This window comes from Dissoconium aciculare (assembly GCF_010015565.1).
Source record: "Dissoconium aciculare CBS 342.82 unplaced genomic scaffold K489scaffold_11, whole genome shotgun sequence".
Lineage (NCBI taxonomy): Eukaryota > Fungi > Ascomycota > Dothideomycetes > Mycosphaerellales > Dissoconiaceae > Dissoconium > Dissoconium aciculare.
The window spans coordinates 927,930-945,373 of record NW_022984961.1 but is presented as its reverse complement, the minus strand read 5'-3'; the positions used below and the strand labels follow the sequence as shown (position 1 = coordinate 945,373).

The 17,444-nt window shown below is 52.8% G+C and overlaps 7 protein-coding genes across 7 annotated transcripts; 3 read left to right on the top strand and 4 right to left on the bottom strand.

Annotated features, from left to right (window-relative positions):
* Positions 1-310: 310 nt before the first annotated feature.
* On the top strand, positions 311-877 carry K489DRAFT_372888 (uncharacterized protein; the record flags this gene model as incomplete). The annotated part of the gene is made up of 1 exon (XM_033603371.1): positions 311-877. The coding sequence occupies one exon, from the start codon at positions 311-313 to the stop codon at positions 875-877; it is 567 nt and encodes a 188-aa protein (XP_033457427.1).
* K489DRAFT_383192 (NAD(P)-binding protein) lies at positions 727-2,180 on the bottom strand. The gene is made up of 2 exons (XM_033605541.1): positions 1,745-2,180; positions 727-1,626 (listed from the first exon to the last, which is right to left on the bottom strand). The coding sequence occupies exons 1-2, from the start codon at positions 2,071-2,073 to the stop codon at positions 1,077-1,079; spliced, it is 879 nt and encodes a 292-aa protein (XP_033457426.1). The 5' UTR covers positions 2,074-2,180; the 3' UTR covers positions 727-1,076.
* Positions 2,181-2,436: 256 nt separating this feature from the next.
* K489DRAFT_433794 (glycoside hydrolase family 3 protein) lies at positions 2,437-5,502 on the bottom strand. Its single transcript, XM_033608533.1, has 2 exons — positions 4,970-5,502; positions 2,437-4,906 (listed from the first exon to the last, which is right to left on the bottom strand). The coding sequence occupies exons 1-2, from the start codon at positions 5,178-5,180 to the stop codon at positions 2,574-2,576; spliced, it is 2,544 nt and encodes an 847-aa protein (XP_033457425.1). The 5' UTR covers positions 5,181-5,502; the 3' UTR covers positions 2,437-2,573.
* Positions 5,503-6,918: 1,416 nt separating this feature from the next.
* On the top strand, positions 6,919-7,766 carry K489DRAFT_54927 (regulator of ATP-sensitive K+ channels alpha-endosulfine). The gene is made up of 3 exons (XM_033608713.1): positions 6,919-7,106; positions 7,168-7,349; positions 7,416-7,766. Exons 1-3 carry the CDS (start codon positions 7,065-7,067, stop codon positions 7,654-7,656), a joined length of 465 nt encoding a protein of 154 aa, XP_033457424.1. The 5' UTR covers positions 6,919-7,064; the 3' UTR covers positions 7,657-7,766.
* A 415-nt stretch (positions 7,767-8,181) lies between these two features.
* On the bottom strand, positions 8,182-11,043 carry K489DRAFT_433792 (mitochondrial aconitate hydratase). The gene is made up of 2 exons (XM_033608532.1): positions 10,058-11,043; positions 8,182-9,995 (listed from the first exon to the last, which is right to left on the bottom strand). Exons 1-2 carry the CDS (start codon positions 10,967-10,969, stop codon positions 8,472-8,474), a joined length of 2,436 nt encoding a protein of 811 aa, XP_033457423.1. The 5' UTR covers positions 10,970-11,043; the 3' UTR covers positions 8,182-8,471.
* A 781-nt stretch (positions 11,044-11,824) lies between these two features.
* Positions 11,825-12,927, bottom strand: K489DRAFT_383188 (NAD(P)-binding protein). The gene has a single exon (XM_033605540.1). The coding sequence runs from the start codon at positions 12,877-12,879 to the stop codon at positions 11,941-11,943; it is 939 nt and encodes a 312-aa protein (XP_033457422.1). The 5' UTR covers positions 12,880-12,927; the 3' UTR covers positions 11,825-11,940.
* Positions 12,928-15,700: 2,773 nt separating this feature from the next.
* K489DRAFT_403701 (uncharacterized protein) lies at positions 15,701-16,599 on the top strand (the record flags this gene model as incomplete). The annotated part of the gene is made up of 3 exons (XM_033607096.1): positions 15,701-15,823; positions 15,911-15,924; positions 15,988-16,599. 3 exons carry the CDS (start codon positions 15,701-15,703, stop codon positions 16,520-16,522), a joined length of 672 nt encoding a protein of 223 aa, XP_033457421.1. The 3' UTR covers positions 16,523-16,599.
* Positions 16,600-17,444: the final 845 nt, after the last annotated feature.

Here is a 17,444-nt window from a genome sequence, read left to right as displayed (position 1 = left end):
CTTGTGATCGTATTAAACCGTAATTACGTCGTTGGTGAATCTTTGCGCTTCACCCGACAAGCGTGACTTCTCATCAAAATTGTGAAAACTGGTGGGAGTTTTCCAACTCGTCCTTGGTCTGTCAGCTGTGCTCTGCACGGAGGGGAACCATTTTGCGAAAATTTCCACAAACTCCCCAAAGTGAGAGATCTATCCGGGAGGCTTCCCAATCCTGCTCGGTTCCCAGCAAGACTATCACTCATTCTCACCGGCACACCAGAGATATATTTCTGCCTGAAAATCGAGGGTCTCGATCCCAAAAGTTGGCATCATGTCCATCGACATCAATGATGGTCTTCCAGGTCCTTTCATCGACAGTAACGATGAAGACGGAAATCCCGACGTTTCCGTCGACGCAGATGACTACGCCGAGACGGCCGCGGGGGATGTTCCGTCCGATGCCAATTCCAGGACGTATCAGAGCGAGGAGGCCTTTCAGCGAGAGATGGCAGGATACGTCGCGAAAGTGGACGATGGTAATATGCTTGCGGCGCTGATCAAGGCGGTGCCTTGTTTGGCGGTTGATGAGCTCAGCTCACATCACGTGGAGAACGGCGAGGGCACGAGAAATGGCGAATGTAAAGACGCAAATCATCCTGCTCGGAATCTCGAGGACGACATGAATGGCGAAGGAAGGTTAATGAAGATCAAGCTATCTAAGCGTGAGATTCAATTGTTGGGATACACGGCTGGGGAATTGTACTTTCTAAAAGAATTCTCAAAGCTCAGAAGTTTATGCCGCGTGGTGTCAGCAGAGTGTGAGGTCGATACCAAACTCCAAAGTAGCTTGAAGAAATGGGAAGAGAGATGCCAGAGGAGGGTCGAGCAAGCAATCTGAGTGCTCGGGAAAAGTCCCAGAACGACTATCGACGTATGATGTTCGAAACACACAACCCGCCCGACGGCAGTCGACCGAGAATACTTTTCTGCGCAAATTGTGCGGCAAGAAGAGCGGCACACAAGGAAAACCCCGTGAGATGGGGATATGGCTCGTTCAGATCGTCATTCCATATCTACCACAGCTATATGACATCAGATCAGATTTTCGCCTGCTTGGGCGCGCGCGAGAATCCGCTTCTCGTCGACCCGCCATCGAGTTCAATCACATTCGCCGTCATGTGCGCTGCGGCCCTTGACGCCACAAAGAGGACGGTTCCAGCGAAATCCTCCGCTTTACCGATGCGCCCGCTGGGGTGGACACTCACGAGCAGGTCGTTCGCCTTCTGTAATCCGAAAGCCGTCATTTGACTGGGGAAGACGCCCGGGCAGATGCAGTTCACGGTGACGTGTTGCGACATCAGCTTGCTGGCCTGCTGGCGTGACAGGTGGATTGCTGCGGCCTTGCTGGGGCCGTAGCTATAGGTACCGCTGCCTGCAGCGGCGAGACCTCCGCCTGCGCCGGCGGTGGGGTCGTTGGTCTTGATACCTGCCATGCTGGAGATGTTGATCACCCGGCTTGGACTGTCCGCGGTAGCGCCGTTGGTCAGGAGGGAGTGTAGGCCGACAGTGACATAGAACATTGCTTTGACGTTGAGGTTCATGATCTTGTCCCAGCCGTCCTCGGGGAAATCATCGTATTTAGCTCCCCTGTTGAAAGAAGTCTGTCAGTAGTGGATGCAGGTGGGAGGAAGACTCCTCGGTGTGACGCCCAAGATATCATCGTCACAAAAGCCAATAGTCAGCGTTCGAAGGCAAGAGTACTCACCAAGTAGCGCCTGAATTGTTGATCAAAACAGTGACCCGATCAGTCTTCTTCGCGACTTCAGCGCTCAAGTGCAAGCATCCCGCCTTGTTCTTCAGATCGGCGACGACGTAATCGCACGATCCCGGACCGAGCTTGCTAAGCCGTGATGCGGTCTTCTCCAACTCGGCCTGCTTTCGGCTGGCAATGATTACTTTTGCGCCATTCTGCACAAACGCCTGCGCCGCCATCTCACCGAGACCAGTAGCACCGCCTGTAATTACGACGACATGCTCGCGGAAATCGAAGAGCGCGGGAACGCTCAGGTCGGCGGTCTGCGCCGTGTGAGCCATTTCGGGAGTTTATTTATTTTGTTGCGCTTGAAGTTGAATGACCGGTCACTTGTATGTGTCTTTCGCGTATGATCAGTCGTAGAAGAAGAAGTTGCTCGCAATGGAGGAAGTCGATTTGATTTCATGACTCGCAATGGCGACACGAGTGTTCAGCAACATTGACGCTCTTCCGCACGGCCGTTCCGCCGGCGCCACCCATCGCGCGCGATGCGCACCCTCAGAAGACATGATCGGCAACGATAACTATTTTACGCAAAGCTCAAACTCACGCTCAGTATGTATTGTGGTTATAGGGAACGACGTTATCAAGATGGGCATTATTTCCGACGCGACTGCTTAATGGGCGTATGGGGATGTAAAAATCGCAACGCACGAGAGTTTGCTCATAATCTGTTCGAATTCCGAACACAATGCACCATTCTAGCCTACAGAAAATGCAACAATTTCCCCATCACCATTCTTTCTCTTGATATATGCACCCCGCAGCAGATTTTATCCTCTCACAATTTGGCCATTCCATTACGTTGAACTTCACCCATGCCCTTCCACACCTCCGTCTTCGCGACCGAAAACTCGCCCTGCAGCGGTGTCGCCGCACTCGACGAGCCGACCAGGACGTGATACTTGCCCTTCTCCGAAACCCAAGCATCGCGGCCTTCATGGTAGAAGCTAGTTGCGAATCGCTTAGAAAGCTTGACGTGCGCGGTTTCGGTCTTTTCGGGCTCGACGGAGATCTTGGCGAAGCCTTTGAGCTCTTTCTTGGGGCGGTGGACGCTGGGGTTCTGGGGCGCGATGTAGACCTGGACGACCTCGCGACCGGGACGCAGGCCGGTGTTGGTGACGTCGATGGTGATGGTGATTTCGTCGCGGTCGGGGTGGGCGGTGACGTTCAGAAATTGCAGCTCGAAGGTGGTGTAGCTCAGACCGTGGCCGAAGGGGAACAGGACGGGGCGGTTGATGCGCTCGTAGTAGCGGTAGCCAATGTAGACGTCCTCACCATAGACGACGCGGTTGTCGTCGCTTGTGTAGTTGAGGAATGCTGGGTTGTCCTCGTTGCGGAGAGGAAAGCTTAAGCTGAGCTTTGCTGAGGGGTTGACGTCGCCGAAGATGATGTCCGCGATGGCGTTGCCTGTCTCATTGCCGCCGTACCAGGCTTGAAGAATTGCCAAGGCTTTGTTTGCCCAAGGCATGGTGACGGGAGTTCCTGATTGAACGACCACGACAGTGTTTGGGTTCGCGTTGATGACGGCAGAGATGAGCTCATCGTTGTGTGAAGGTAGATCCATGTGGCTACGATCAAATCCTTCGCTTTCGAAGTCGGAGTTCAAGCCAGCGCAGATGATGACCTGATCGACTTCTTTGGCCAACGCGATAGCTCGCCTTTGCTCAACTTCAACGTCGATCTTTCGGAAGCATCCCAGGCGGATACCTCCTCCTCCAAATGCTGTCACTCCACCCCTCTGGTACGTCAAGGTAGGCAGCGAACCAAACTCAACGTGGACGTTGTACTGTCGACCCGCTTCAAGAGCAATGCTTCCGATTTCCTCGCGGGTTCCGACACCAAAGAAAGACCCGCCAGGCTTTTGCGTGGTCATGTTGTCAACGACCAGGTGTCCGTCGACCCACAGCTTAGCAGTGCCCGCCACAGAACAGCTGAATTCGTATTCGGTGGACTGATCGGCAGTGAAGACACAGTCAATATCGGCGTAGAAAAGATGGTTCCGAGCCTTCGGGTTATGATAATCAAACATGAAGACATTCGAGTCTCGAAGGATCAGATCATCGATCAATGTGCGGTTCTTCTCGGTCGGCGGCTCCTTGTACATCTTCATGGTAAGACCCTGCTCGCCCGTACTTGTCTTCGCAGCGTACGAGAGCATAGGAAGCTTGCTCCAGCCGGGAGCACCCAACGTGTATTGAACATTGATAGCTTGCGCGTTGATGCCATCACGAGGCGAGATAGCGTAGTAGGGCGGAAGGGATGCAGACCCGCCACCGCAGTAAGCCGCAAACGCAGCATTTGGCCCGATCACAGCAACAGTCTTGTTCTTCTTGAAGGGCAAAATGTGGTGGTCGTTTTTGAGGAGCACAATGCTGTCCGTCGCCAATTTCCTGAGAAGGGTAGCGGTCTCGGGCGAGTTGATGGTCATCTCGGGCGCGCGTTCCTGTATTTGCAGCGGAAGGACCTTTTTGATCAATTTCAGAACTTCGGTGACCCGGGCGTCGATATGATGGGGAAGGAGTTTCCCACATCGCAGTGCGAAGTCGATTTGTTTAGATCTCACTGTTGAGGGGCCAGGCATTTCGAGATCCAGACCTGCCTTGATCGACTCTGATGTTGAGTAGGTACCGAACCAATCAGACATGATCAAGCCATCGAAGCCCCACTCATCTCGCAGGATGCTCTGCAAGAGTTTAGGGTCCTCGCTGCAGTGTACGCCGTTGACGAGGTTGTAAGCAGTCATGTAAGCCCATGGCTTCGCATCTCGCTGAGCGATTTGGAAAGGCATCAGGTAAAGTTCTCGCAATGCACGCTCGGAAACGACACTATTGCTTGACATGCGCTTATCCTCGAGGTCGTTACATACGAAATGCTTCAGCGTTGCAGAAACACCAGTCGACTGAATACCATTGACTGATGCGGCCGCAAGGTTGCCAGACAGTACTGGATCCTCGGAGAATGATTCAAAGCCTCGACCACCTAGTGGTGACCGCTGCATGTTCACCGTAGGCCCGAGGAGGACCGAGGCACCTTTGGCGATGGCCTCACGACCCATCAATGCGCCGCCCTGCTGGATGAGGTCAACGTCCCAAGTCGCACCCAGTGCAGTTCCTATCAACCATTAGCCTCAGTCATGAGTGATGTGAGCAGCCGCCACAAAATCAAATGACTTACCACACGGCAGACAGGCCGCAGCAACACCATCGAAAAATTTGGTCCCTCGAACGCCGTTGGGGCCATCTGAAGTTCGGATGGCTGGGATTCCTAGTCGTTTGACTCCAGCCAGATGCCAAAAGTCAACCCCGGAGATCAATGCAACCTTCTCCTTGTACGAGAGCTTCCCAAGAACCTCTTGCACGTCGAAGTCCTGATACTGGGGCGCCATGTTGTGCAATGCTGTTCAAAATGCTACACCAAAATGCAAGAAGGGCGAAGTCGCGATGGTGCAAGAATACAAGATTTGAGGCGGTGATGGTGCGTTCTTATGTCAACGGATCAGTGCAGCGAGCAGGACGCGGTGCTGAGGGTAGATGACGGCAATGTTAGAATGCTGTCTTAGAAGCGCACAAAGCCGTGAATCCGGGAAGGGATCTGTGACACCCCGAATGACACGATGGGCGGGTCGACAGGAATGTTACTATATTACTGCAATCTCATTTGTATGGTGTCGACGGTCGTGCGGATATGTTCAAGAAGCACACATGCCGTTGGACCTATACCTATATACGTGCAACCCCAACAAGATCCTGGAAAGAAGGTGTAACGCGCAACGGCGGACCGGTGTGGTCGTTCAGCATCATAAGCGCCGGCCCGGGCCGAAGCACGATCTTCCATACCTAAACTGGCATTATGTGGTGGTTCCACGATCCATGATGAGCTGTCACAATGTACTGTATTGCTGCACGCGATCAGTCACGAGACACGATCGTATACGTACCTACCTAGGCAGGTAGTTATGCATGTTCCTCTCCCATGGAAAAGGGTGGACTCCGCGTGGCGGCCTCATGGAATGCAAGTCATCAGCTGCAGTGGTGATTGTTCGAAATTTAGTCGAACTGAACTGACGAGCGTCGACCCACTTATGCATGAGTGACATGCGTGGTTCAAGGAGGAGAGGCACAGATGTTTCGTAACTCTTTACTTCCAAGGTTTGCAGCAAACGATGCCGGCTCAAATCCCAAAATAGTCATCTGTTGATGCTTGTGGAGAATAATCGGCACCTCTTCGGCTTGCCTTGGTCGCACATGGAATGTGAAAATATGCTACCCAAGGATCATCGGGAGGTCCTTGAGAAACTGACCGTACAAGTGCCTTCTGCACCTCTCGCGTATTTAATCATAGAGACATTGTTGGTATGTACCAGAATGTGCTGAACTTCCCGGGCGGCTCAGGTCTGTGTCGGCCATTTAACGTACAGTTTCTCTTTCCCTGCCCAAAATGCGATCGCTCATGCCATTTCGAGCTTTTCAGAGGCAATATGGTCGTGAGAGGCGGCGTCCGTGCTTTCTCAAGGATTGCGCATTGGGTCCATTGAGCAAGCTACGCCTCATTCCATCCCGTGGTACGATGGTGTCTCAACAGCATCATGCCTGGATGGTAGGTCTGTCCAGGTGCAATTGCATATAATCCAAGGGACGTTCGTGTCCTACCTAGGTAGCTTTGGGAAAGGTCCCACGGATATTCGGAAGCCAAGCCCGAAAAAGCTAGATGGTCACCAGCGCGCAGGGAACAGAAAGAATGAGACCCCGGAGAGTGAGGGGAAGAGCACATCTTGCGGTAGAATCCAGTCCAGTCCTCCATATACACCGATTTGGCCCGACCATTGTGTTGCGTCAGTCGTCACGCGGAATTATTGTACAGAGCTGTGAACATCAATCAGTTCATGATACGACCACTCATTGGAACTCTGTACTGGATCTCGGTTCTTCCCTTCTTCATCCCATACTTGGACTTCATTCTACCTTGAAATTCCTGTGAGATTGGAGCTGTCGTCATCTACGAAGCGAAGACGAGCTCGGACACTTGGATTCCACGACCCCGCCACGGACGAGCGACACATTCACCACTCACCACCACTCACCACCATTGTGCTTCAGAAGAGGAAGGAGATAACGGATTGAACAGAGAGACGTCAAAACATCGGATAGATCCAGCAAATATCCTTCAACACCCGAAACACAGCCTACACATCCCAGGAGCAGAGCGGCTGCGGCATCACGTAGGAGACTACCAAGAAACCAGCGCAGCTTGGAGCTGTGAAGCAAGCAATATGGCTTTGAACCCACACCAAAAGAACAAAGTTGATATCAGCGTATGTCTTCCCAGCGTTTGTCGAATGCAGGACTCCAGCTGATGCAAGACAATACGATTAGACTCTCTCAGAAGAGGAACAAAAGCTGTTCCGGCTCTATGGCAAGCTTCCTAACAGGAAGGACTTGTTCAGCAAGAAATTGTCGGAGCGCAAGTACTTTGACAGTGGTGATTATGCCATGTCCAAAGCTGGCAAGGCCGATCCTGGCTCGCTAGGCGGCGCGCTCGGTCGCGAGCATCCTACGTAAGACTTCGCCAGAAGGTTGATATCCCACTGAGCCTGTCACTGATGCGAATCGTCGATTTGCAGACCAGAGAACATCCCACACCTCACAACTCAACAGTCTGGAGGTGCTCCGGGCGAACAGCGCAATTCCATCTCAGGATCGCTGAGCTTGCACCCCACGACTTCGCAAGGACAGAGCGGCTCTCCTATCAAGGAGCCATCTATTCTGCAGCGTGGTATGAGTGTGGATGAACAAGAGCCCGAGGAAGTCGCCAAAGCAGCTGCTCCAAGCTCCGAAGAACAGGGCGTGCCAATTCGAAAGTAGGCGCTGTCGTCCTCCGGTTACACAAACTTGCAGGACGACACATATCCTGCATGCGATTCAGAGGGAGAGAGAACTTGACACCCACCATCGCCCTGGTCGATTGCTTCTGAGGCCTTAAGTCTTACGAGCCATGAGTTGAGCCCTGACCGTTTTATCCGCCTCCCTGATTACAGACCTGGCTCAGAATAGGCAGCGCATTGGAGAACGACCGTCTTCACAATCATTCAGGCGAAAGATGTGAAGCACTAGGACATCCTTCCGACGGTACAGTGACAGCTCCGACCAGTGTCAACTGGGAAAGTATCGCAGTCAGTCGCTGCGTAGCCGCACCTCGTTCGCAGGCTTCTATACCAGCATTACCGGCGATGGAAGAGAAGACGGCGGTCGCCGTCCACAGATGTCGATTCACAATCAGGTCGATGCCAATACCCATCCCCAGATACCCATAGCTCAGGTGCCATATCCTCAGCCATCAGTGTGCATTGCCAGACACACATCATCAAAGTTTTACAGTTTTTGCTTTTCCTTGCAATTCATGTTAGGGAGGCTGTCAATATCAAGTCATCGAATTTACAATTCAAATCTCATTCCACTGACGCCGCATCTTTATGTAAACATCTATATACAAGCCCACCTCATACACGAGCGGCGAGTTTTCTCACTCCCGACGTGTGGGCTGCAGCTGCTCCAAAACACATGTGGTGAATGGGTCTACGTCGCTGTGAACCTCGATTGTCAAAAGAGGTCGTGCAACCCATCAGCCATAGCTTCGGATTTACTGCTTCCGCCATCCCACTCCTTCTCCTCCCTCTCTTTCATGCCTTCCTCGCCTGCTTCGCCAGGACGTTCAGCGCACTGCCCGCCAGGATGAACGCTCGTTGATCCTCGCTCATGGTGTGCTTGACCGGCACGGAGAATTCCTCCCCACCATCCTTCTTCGTGACGACCAGGCTGATCTCGCCCTCGCCGCCGTTCAGGACATCCAGCAGGCCCTCCGTGCGCACGGCGTCGCCGCCGTTGATGCGGTCGTAGTCGGCCTCGTTCGCGAACGTCAACGGCACGACGCCCTGCTTCTTCAGGTTCGTCTCGTGGATGCGGGCGAAGGACTTGGTCACGATGATGCGGCCGCCGAGGTAGCGCGGCTGCAGCGCGGCGTGTTCGCGGGCGGAGCCCTCGCCGTAGTTGTGCTCGGCGATGACCAGCCACTCGCGGCCTTGGTCTTTCCAGCGGGCGGCGAGGGCGGGGATGGTGTGGGTGGAGCCGTCGAGGTCGGTGACGGAGTTGACGGCGTTGGTGTCGGCGGAGAGGGCTCCGATGAGGGTGTTCTCGCTGATGTTGGGGAGGTGGCCTTTGTATTTCAGCCAGGGGCCCGCGGCGGAGATGGTGTCGGTTGTGCACTGGCCTTTGACTTTGACGAGCACTTTGAGGTCGGAGAGCTCGGTCTGAGGGAAGGGTGCGAAGGGTTCGAGGACGGCGAGACGAGTGCTGGCGGGGTCGATGGCGACGTCGACCGAGGCGTCGGGGACGGGCGCCGTGGGCTTGAACACGGGGTTTCCGGTTGCGAAACCTTCGCTGGGGAGATCGATGCCGGTCGGAGGTTGGAAGCGGAATTCCTTGCCAGAGGGAGTGGTGATGCTGTCAGTCATCGGGTTGAAGGTGGTGCTGCCAGAGTAAGACATGGCGGTCACCAGCTCTGGTGATGCAAGGAAGTTCATGGTCTTGCTGTTGCCATCGTTTCTGGCGGGGAAGTTGCGGTTGTAGGAGGTGAAGATAGCATTATCCTCACCCTTCTTCACACCATCCGTCCGCGACCATTGGCCAATGCAGGGACCGCACGCATTTGCGAGGACCAATCCTCCCGCCTCTGTGAAGGTGTCCAAGGTACCATCGCGATCAATCGTGGCGCGGATCTGCTCAGATCCAGGTGAGATGAAGAAATCTGCCTTTGGCTTGAGTCCGGCCGCAGTGGCTTGCTGAACCAGAGATTCTGCACGAGTCATGTCGGAGTATGAGCTGTTCGTGCAGCTACCGATTAGACCAGCGCCAAAGGTTGAGGGCCATTTGTTCGCCTCTACTGCAGATTTGAAGCGAGACAACGGCGTAGAAAGGTCAGGCGTAAAGGGACCGTTGATATGAGGTTCGAGCTCGGAGAGGTTGATTGTCACAATTTCGTCGTACTCTGCGTCGGAATCTGCAGTGAGGTAGTTGCGAGACCCGCCCGAAGCTGCGATTGCAGCGGCTTGTTCGGCGATAGATGATCGGTGAGTGGATTGGAGGTAGGGGTTGTGTGCTGATGGCGTGTATGGGAAAATTGACGTAGTTGCACCAATCTCGGCGCCCTGTGCAAATTATGTCAATCGATGTTCTCAACGTGGACGCAATTGATGTGGAGCTGACTTACCATGTTGCAGATAGTCGCCATGCCTGTGCAGGACAGACTCTCAACACCAGGGCCGAAATATTCGACGATGTAGCCAGTTCCTCCTCGTACTGTGAGCTTACCCGCAAGGCTGAGGATGACGTCCTTTGGCGAAGCCCATCCGCTGAGCTTGCCTTCCAATCGCACACCACGGATCTTGGGCGCCTTGAGCTCCCAAGGGGCGTCTACGAGCGCATCGACAGCATCGGCACCACCGACACCAATGGCAATGCAAGCCAGACCACCAGCGTTGGGGGTGTGGCTGTCTGTACCCAGCATCATCAGACCAGGGGCAGCGTAGTTTTCCAAAACAGTCTGGTGGATGATCCCTGCGCCTGGGGGCCAAAACTCGATACCATATCTCTTTCCGGCGCTCTCTAAGAAATCGTACACCTCTTTATTGCCCTTGATGCTGTTGGGGAGGTCCGTGTCCGCTCCCTTTTCTCCAACAATCATGTGATCGCAGTGAATGCTCGCCGGCACCGCTGTCTTTGGGAGTCCACAGCTCATGAATTGTAACAGTGCCATCTGTGCCGAAGCATCTTGCATCGCAACCCGATCGGGCTTTAGTTTGAGGGTTGCCTTTCCTCGAATATCCTTGCCATTGCTAGTGCCTTGAAGAAGCGACTCCTCGGCATTGGCCAAATGCGAGAACAAGATTTTCTCGGCAAGAGTGAGAGCTCGGTTGGGTAGTATCCTTCGGACCTCGTCTAGTTGCTTGACCAATTTGCTGTATGGTGGTGTGCGGGATTCGACACTGCTCGCAGCTGCCGAGCGGTCGACGGCTGTCGCGAGAGTACGGTGAAGCAATTGGCGGCGTGGAACTGGCAGTGCAAGTATCCGAGGGGCGTTTGATGCAGGTGCGGCCGCAGCCACCCTTCGTGAGGCGAGCATCTTCGTCGTGTATACCAGGTGGAACGTTCGAACACGCGAGGATGAGCACGAGAGCAGAAGCAAACCGCGAAATTTCGTGGAGCTGGAACTTCCAATGGCCAACCGATTTCGGCTTACCACGTGAATAACTTTTTGCGGGGAAATGCATGAACATTGCCATGTGGCCCGTGCGGTACACGTCTTCGAAACAGCCGACACCGCCAGCTTCCTTTAATTCTTCACGTCTATGGGGCCTTGTTCTCGGGTCAACGATTTCGCGATTTTAGAAGGTCGTGGCATTGAAATCGTTGACTACAATCGACTTGATATTCTGTGATCGCAGTAAGTACGTCCAGTCAACGACGTGAGGCTCCGAAGCCGGTGATCGACGTATTCTTTAGCCATATAAGGTTAGCGACTGATTGTAATCGACTAAACTTCTCAGACTCGCCTCTACAAAGTACGAGTGTGTGATATAGCGCCCTGTTTGAAAGCTTGGCAGTATAGAAAAGGGCTGTAGCTCTGGCTCTGGCTCTAGCACTAGTCAAAAGTGAGAAGATCGTGTCAATGTCATAGAGCCAGCGCGTTGCGGCGTCGTTAACAACGATCGACCCGTCGAGCGATCTATGGCTGACTAGCTGTCACAACATCCTTTTGAGCATTACCAATCTAACCGGTTATCGCGAGATTACTTGAGGTTGAAGTTCTACGGAGACGCTAAACCGTTAAAAAACTACCTAGGTATCGAGCCAGCGTTGCTGATCTAGGTCTAGAAGTTCAGATGACTCGATCATAAGCTCTGGCACTAGGACTCGATTACGCAGGTCCTTGCTCGTCAACGACTAACCCCAAAATCGTTGACTCGAGAACAAGGCCTGAATCTCTTGGTTGCGACCTCATCTGTGAATATATTGTAATTGGCATTTATTTTTGCCCTATGATGTACACGCGTGAAATGGAACCTCATAGCTGGACGACTCATTCGGAAAGCCTCATACAACCAGTCTCATCTTGAGCATGTCCTTCTCCACAATCTCGTCCTTTCTCGCCTCCAATTCATCCACGTCCCAGGTCGCGTCGACGTATCTGCCATTCAGCCAATCTCTCCTCTGCTTGACCAGCCAGATTAAGAAAGCCCCGCAGAGTCCAGGATCTTCTGTTGCGAAATCTCTAAAAGCATCAGGTGCACCTTCAGGCATTATTTCAGGAACGACAGCGCCGGGATGAACGGCAGCGCAGAAGATGCCCTCATGACCATGAGATTCCGCTACGCGCTGTGACAATCTATTCGTCGCCAGTGCACTGATGCTATATCCTAGGGGTCCGCTAATATGCGATCCCAGACTGGAGATGTTGATGATGGATTTGCTAGAATCCTTCGGCATTGCCTGGAGCAGTGGCAGAAGATGCTTGATCATGTAAAATCGGCCGAAGTAGTTGGTGCGCATGGTCTCTTCAATGTTGGACACATTCATATCAACAAAACTCTTCCCGAAGGCCGTTTTATCGACATTTAGAATCCCGGCGTTGTTGACCAGGAGATTTAACCGTCCGGCATGTTCATCGCGAATAGCAGCAGCAACGTCAAGAGCCGACGATTCTGCCGCGTTATCCGCCGACAGAGTTGTAATCTTGAAATTCGGGCTTGTCGCAGCCGCCTCGCATTCGCTCTTGGTCGTTGCCAATGAAGCAGCGGCTCTGGCCGTAAGGACGAGGCCGCTTGCACCGGCAAGAGCAAAAGCTTTCGCAGTCGCGCGCCCGATACCACGACTTGCCCCTGTGATTACGACAACGAATGGCGAAGGTAAGCGTTGCTTGCTGGGATCGAGGGCTTTAGGAATGTCATGATGACGCGTGGGCACGAAATTAACACCTGACCAGGACGGCAGATTCTTGATTATATCGAAATTTGTTCCTCGTTTCTGAGCCATTTCGGACGGATGCAGGTATTAGCTCTCCAGGTTGTTGCTTCGGGTTCGTTATCACGTTGCAAAGATGAAGTGAGTGTCGCAAGAGATAGATCAAATCACGTGAAGCGAATCAAGGTCTGGCTGTCACCACCACAATTCACACTTTGTCATTATCTCGTATGTTTATATATTGACCCAGTCTACGGATTTGCGGCATCACTTGGCCGTTCCCGAAATGTTCAGAATGTCAACATGAAGATATCCGGTAATAGGAGTTTTTGGCGGAGATAGGTCCGTCATGTCCGTTGCGCAAAGCCCATTTCACATAGTGCTTACTGAGTGCGGAACGTTTCCGTATAGCACCTGCATCACTGCTCAATTGGGAATTTGCGATCGCTGGTGCGCGGCTCGAACAAACAACCAGCCAGACACGTGCTCATCAGGCTGACAAATCGATCAGATCTCTCCTCTGAACCTCGGAGAATTTTCAATCTAAGGTTTCAAAGTTGTTAGGTGTTTATGGTCCAGGAGATATCGCAACTTTCTCCATGGCAGTGTCTATTTTCTCAGGCACCATATGTCCCGTTATCTGAGCCTGTTGGCAACGCGCAATCGCAGATTCGGGGTAGAACGTGTACCGACTGAGTCCAACTCTTTCCAGACAGCACTGGGTGATTACAAAGTGCAGTACTCTTGGATCTATAGAAGGCTCATCGGCCGATAGTACAGTATTTTGCTAATTTGGTCCTCGGGGGTGCAGGAGGAACGTAGACTTCAAACACGGTCAGGTTGATCTATAGGCAGTAAATGCCGCTGGAAACCATGCTCCAGCCCCTACGTTCTCAGGCGCTATCTACGTACAAAGCTTTGCGTAGGCAACCCTGTAGGTGTTTTTGGATCTATCGGGGTAACCGACCTAGGGGCACATTCGGGGTCTTTAGCATCTGAAAGAGAAAGAAGCGTGTATGAGGCTGCGTCTCTCCGTGGCTGCCGGAGTCACGCCCGGAAGTCACTGCATCCCCCTTTTCGGCCGAGACCTCCTGGAGCCGGACAACACGAGGTGCACGAGTCATTAGCCTGCTGCTCGCTCTCGCATCGTAGCATGTCGGTTGAGCAATAAGGTTTTGGGTGCCTGACGTCCAGATGACGAAAACACACAGGCAAAGGCAATTCGTTCTCATTGTCGAACCGATTCTCTCGAGAAGACTAGTTCGGCCTAATCGGGTCGTTCGGCAGGGTCGTCTAGGCACACAGTAGCAGCACTTTGTAATGTATCCTGTATGACCCGTAGACACTTTTTCCAATCCGATTAGCACTTCTGCGAAGCTGATATACAGGGTATCAATCCAGCATGCGGCGATGTGCAGGAACAGCGTCGAAAGTATAGAACAGCGATCGCCGAGGAGGGTCCGTACATAGAAATCAGTTTACGATCACTTGAGAAATGATCTCTAGGAGCCGGGAGTTGCCCTAAATCCCCCCGCGCACAGCGGACTCGGTGCCGGTGATTGTACACGATGTGACCAATCAGATGACAAGACTGGTCCGGATTCGCCCGAACTCGTTTCATCCGAGGGATTACCAGGCGCTAAAGAGCAGCCAAACGCTCTCAAGGCACCTCACCGGGAAACCGTCACACCATCCTTACCGGACTCATCTCCGAGTAAACTACCTCACACCACGCGGTACAAAACGAGTCTTCATCGTAGTGCTCTAGTCTATACTCAAAAAGCTACTGCAGTAACAGCAGAAAGCTACACCATCCCCAAGCCAGAACTGCATTCGGCGGAAGAGTCACGATGTCACGGAGACAATAGACCAATGCAGTACTTCCGAACGACGCAGCTTTGAGTAGGCAGGCGCTCTAACGTTCGCGTGTAAGCTCATCAGCATCTAGCGCAATCTTCCTAACCGCGCCGTGGTTGCACAGTAACCGAGATCCTGTAAAGAACCATTTTCATGTCATGTCAGCCCCATAAGAAAACCCGTCCACTAAGGTACATACCGGCACCAGGCCTCTTGGCACATCGTCTGACGCCTTAGGTCGCCGGCCCGGCAGCCCAGCGGTTCTCAAAGAGTACAAGCTTCTCGAACAATCTTTCAAATAGTCAAGCGTCACACCAGCGCCACTCTGACCCAGTGTTCCTCTCGGCCGATGTCAACAGATCGGAATTTGAACCTGAGAATCAAAGGTGACGATCGTCATTTGAGGTCTCAGAAATAAGGTGCGTGACAAGGTAAGGTGAGCAGGCACGGCGGCCTAACTTTGAGATCAGCTCAAAGTTCGTGACGCTCAGCAAGCCTCTGCTCACGTCAAGAAATCTTGACTGGAATCGTATTAAAGTGTGGCGCATGGTGATGGACTTTCGTAAGTGTGTAGTGGTACGCTATCGAGACCGACAGGGATTTGCTTATTATTGCTATCTTTGCACCATGTATACCATCCCGGCTACATCGGGCGTTGATCCAAGTTAGACCCGGTGTAGGCCGAGCATTTCGAGGGACTGCCGACGCCGCATGACCCAGTATGGGAGACCGAAAGCATATCGCTAGCCAGATGATCGCAGGGCATACCAACCTGGTGACCAGAGTGACATGGCGCAGACCACGCAAGTCTAGATCCCTATCAGCTGCCGCTGCTTCGGGTACTCGGTACCTGCGAGGTTCACACCGATGCTGGTTATGTGCTGATTGGTTGCTGTGGCTTGGTCCTGTCGCTCACGTCGCACAAGCTTTTTAAGAGGCGAAGGGCATTATTAAAGGCGACGGACGGTGTTCCTTTACATCTCAAAACAACCCAAACCCTGTGCTGAACCAAAAGCTCTTCCATCAAGACTTCGCCATGGCAGACGAGATCAAAGAAGATCCCGACCAAATGACACTCGATGGCGACATTGGTGGAGCCAAAAAGAGGAAGACGGCGGTCCAGATCGCCTGCCAACGCTGCCGGAAGATGAAGCAAGCTGTGAGTATCGGAATAACCGCCGTAGTCTTGGCTGTGTTTGCCACCATCTCTCCCCACAGACACTAATAATCCTCTTCTCATCATCAGTGCGATAGTGAGAAGTAAGCAATCGCATGTCTCATTTGAAAATTCGCGATCGACTGACAGCTGATACAATTTTCAAGACCGGTATGTGGGCCATGCTCGAGACGCAAAGTCAAATTTTGTGTCTACGAGCGTGAAGTCTTTCCAAAAGAGAGCCGGCAAGCTGCGATAAAACGTGATCTACTCCAGGCCGAGGATGATTTACGACGAAGTCGCGACGAATGTGACAAGTACAAAGGACAACTCGAAGAGGTCACCGATGCTCTCTCTTTCTTGCGGACCAGATCCGAGCAGGAAACGATGCAGATCTGGCGATGGGTCAAAAGCGATCCCTGTCCCATCAAAGCCCTTGCCAGCATCACAGTACCAACATCTTATCCAGGCTGGACCTCCACGGTGGCATGCACTACATCCCAACATTTCCATCACGTTTCACAACAGCAGCATGATCCGCGGCATCACCAACAAAATTCGCAACGAGATCAGCGTCAGCAGTTACCACCGCTGGCCTCATACCATCTTCAGCCATACCTTACCCAACACCCACCTCCTCCGCCACAACAATCAACTCAATATCCCGATCATCAGCACCACCATAGCCATGAGTACGAGTGACGTCGCGCGCCATGATACGCTCCTCCGCCACGATATGAACAGAACGGCTGGCTGAGGCGTGCTTTGGAGCTCGTTGAGGCTCTTGTGTTTCTGACGTTTGTATTCGAGCGCAATGATTATCAAGAAAGATTGAACAAGCGAGAATTTCACAGAAATTGATACATACTTCCCGACCAGCCAACCTTTAATCGTCGTTCCGTGCGTTCAGTCACAGAGCTCCACGATATGGTTCTCTGCGCGCTGCAAGAATGCGATCACGTACCGTGATGGTCACTTCACTGAAGGTTCGTCCTGCAAAGGCCAACGTCCAAAGGCGACCAACGCCCAATAGCAACCACGCCTAGCCATGTTACTACCCTGCAAGTGCTTCGCGCCGCAAGTATCATTGTCTCGAGAGCGGTGACCTCCACGCTGCAGAACCAGCACATGCGACAGCGATTGGGTGCTTTCGACACGGTCACCCAGAGACCGGAGGCGGCGGCCCAACTTCGAGTCCGAAATTTGAACAAAAACAATCCAAATACATGTACCGCGGTACATGCAGGCCAAAGCACATCAGTTTGTCGCCACCGCCCGTCACATGCAGCGACAGCGATAAGGAAAGACAGAGGATTCCCTCGTAGCAATTGCTCACATCATCGACGACAACACGCCAGTCGACGAGCAGGATCAAAGCAGGATCGGGTTCGCGTCGACATCATGGTCCCCTGCACGGTACCAAAGAAGCAATGATGCATGGGATTCCTCGAACGATCTATGATAGGATGGTGGGTGCCGCCATAAGACTAAACACGCCACGCTGACGTAGCTGCCACGATGGTCAAGAGACGTATACCGGCTGTACGAAGTAAGAGTAGTCATCAAAAGAAATACACAGACATGAATGATGAACGAAAAAGATATGCCTAGATGAGAGACAAAA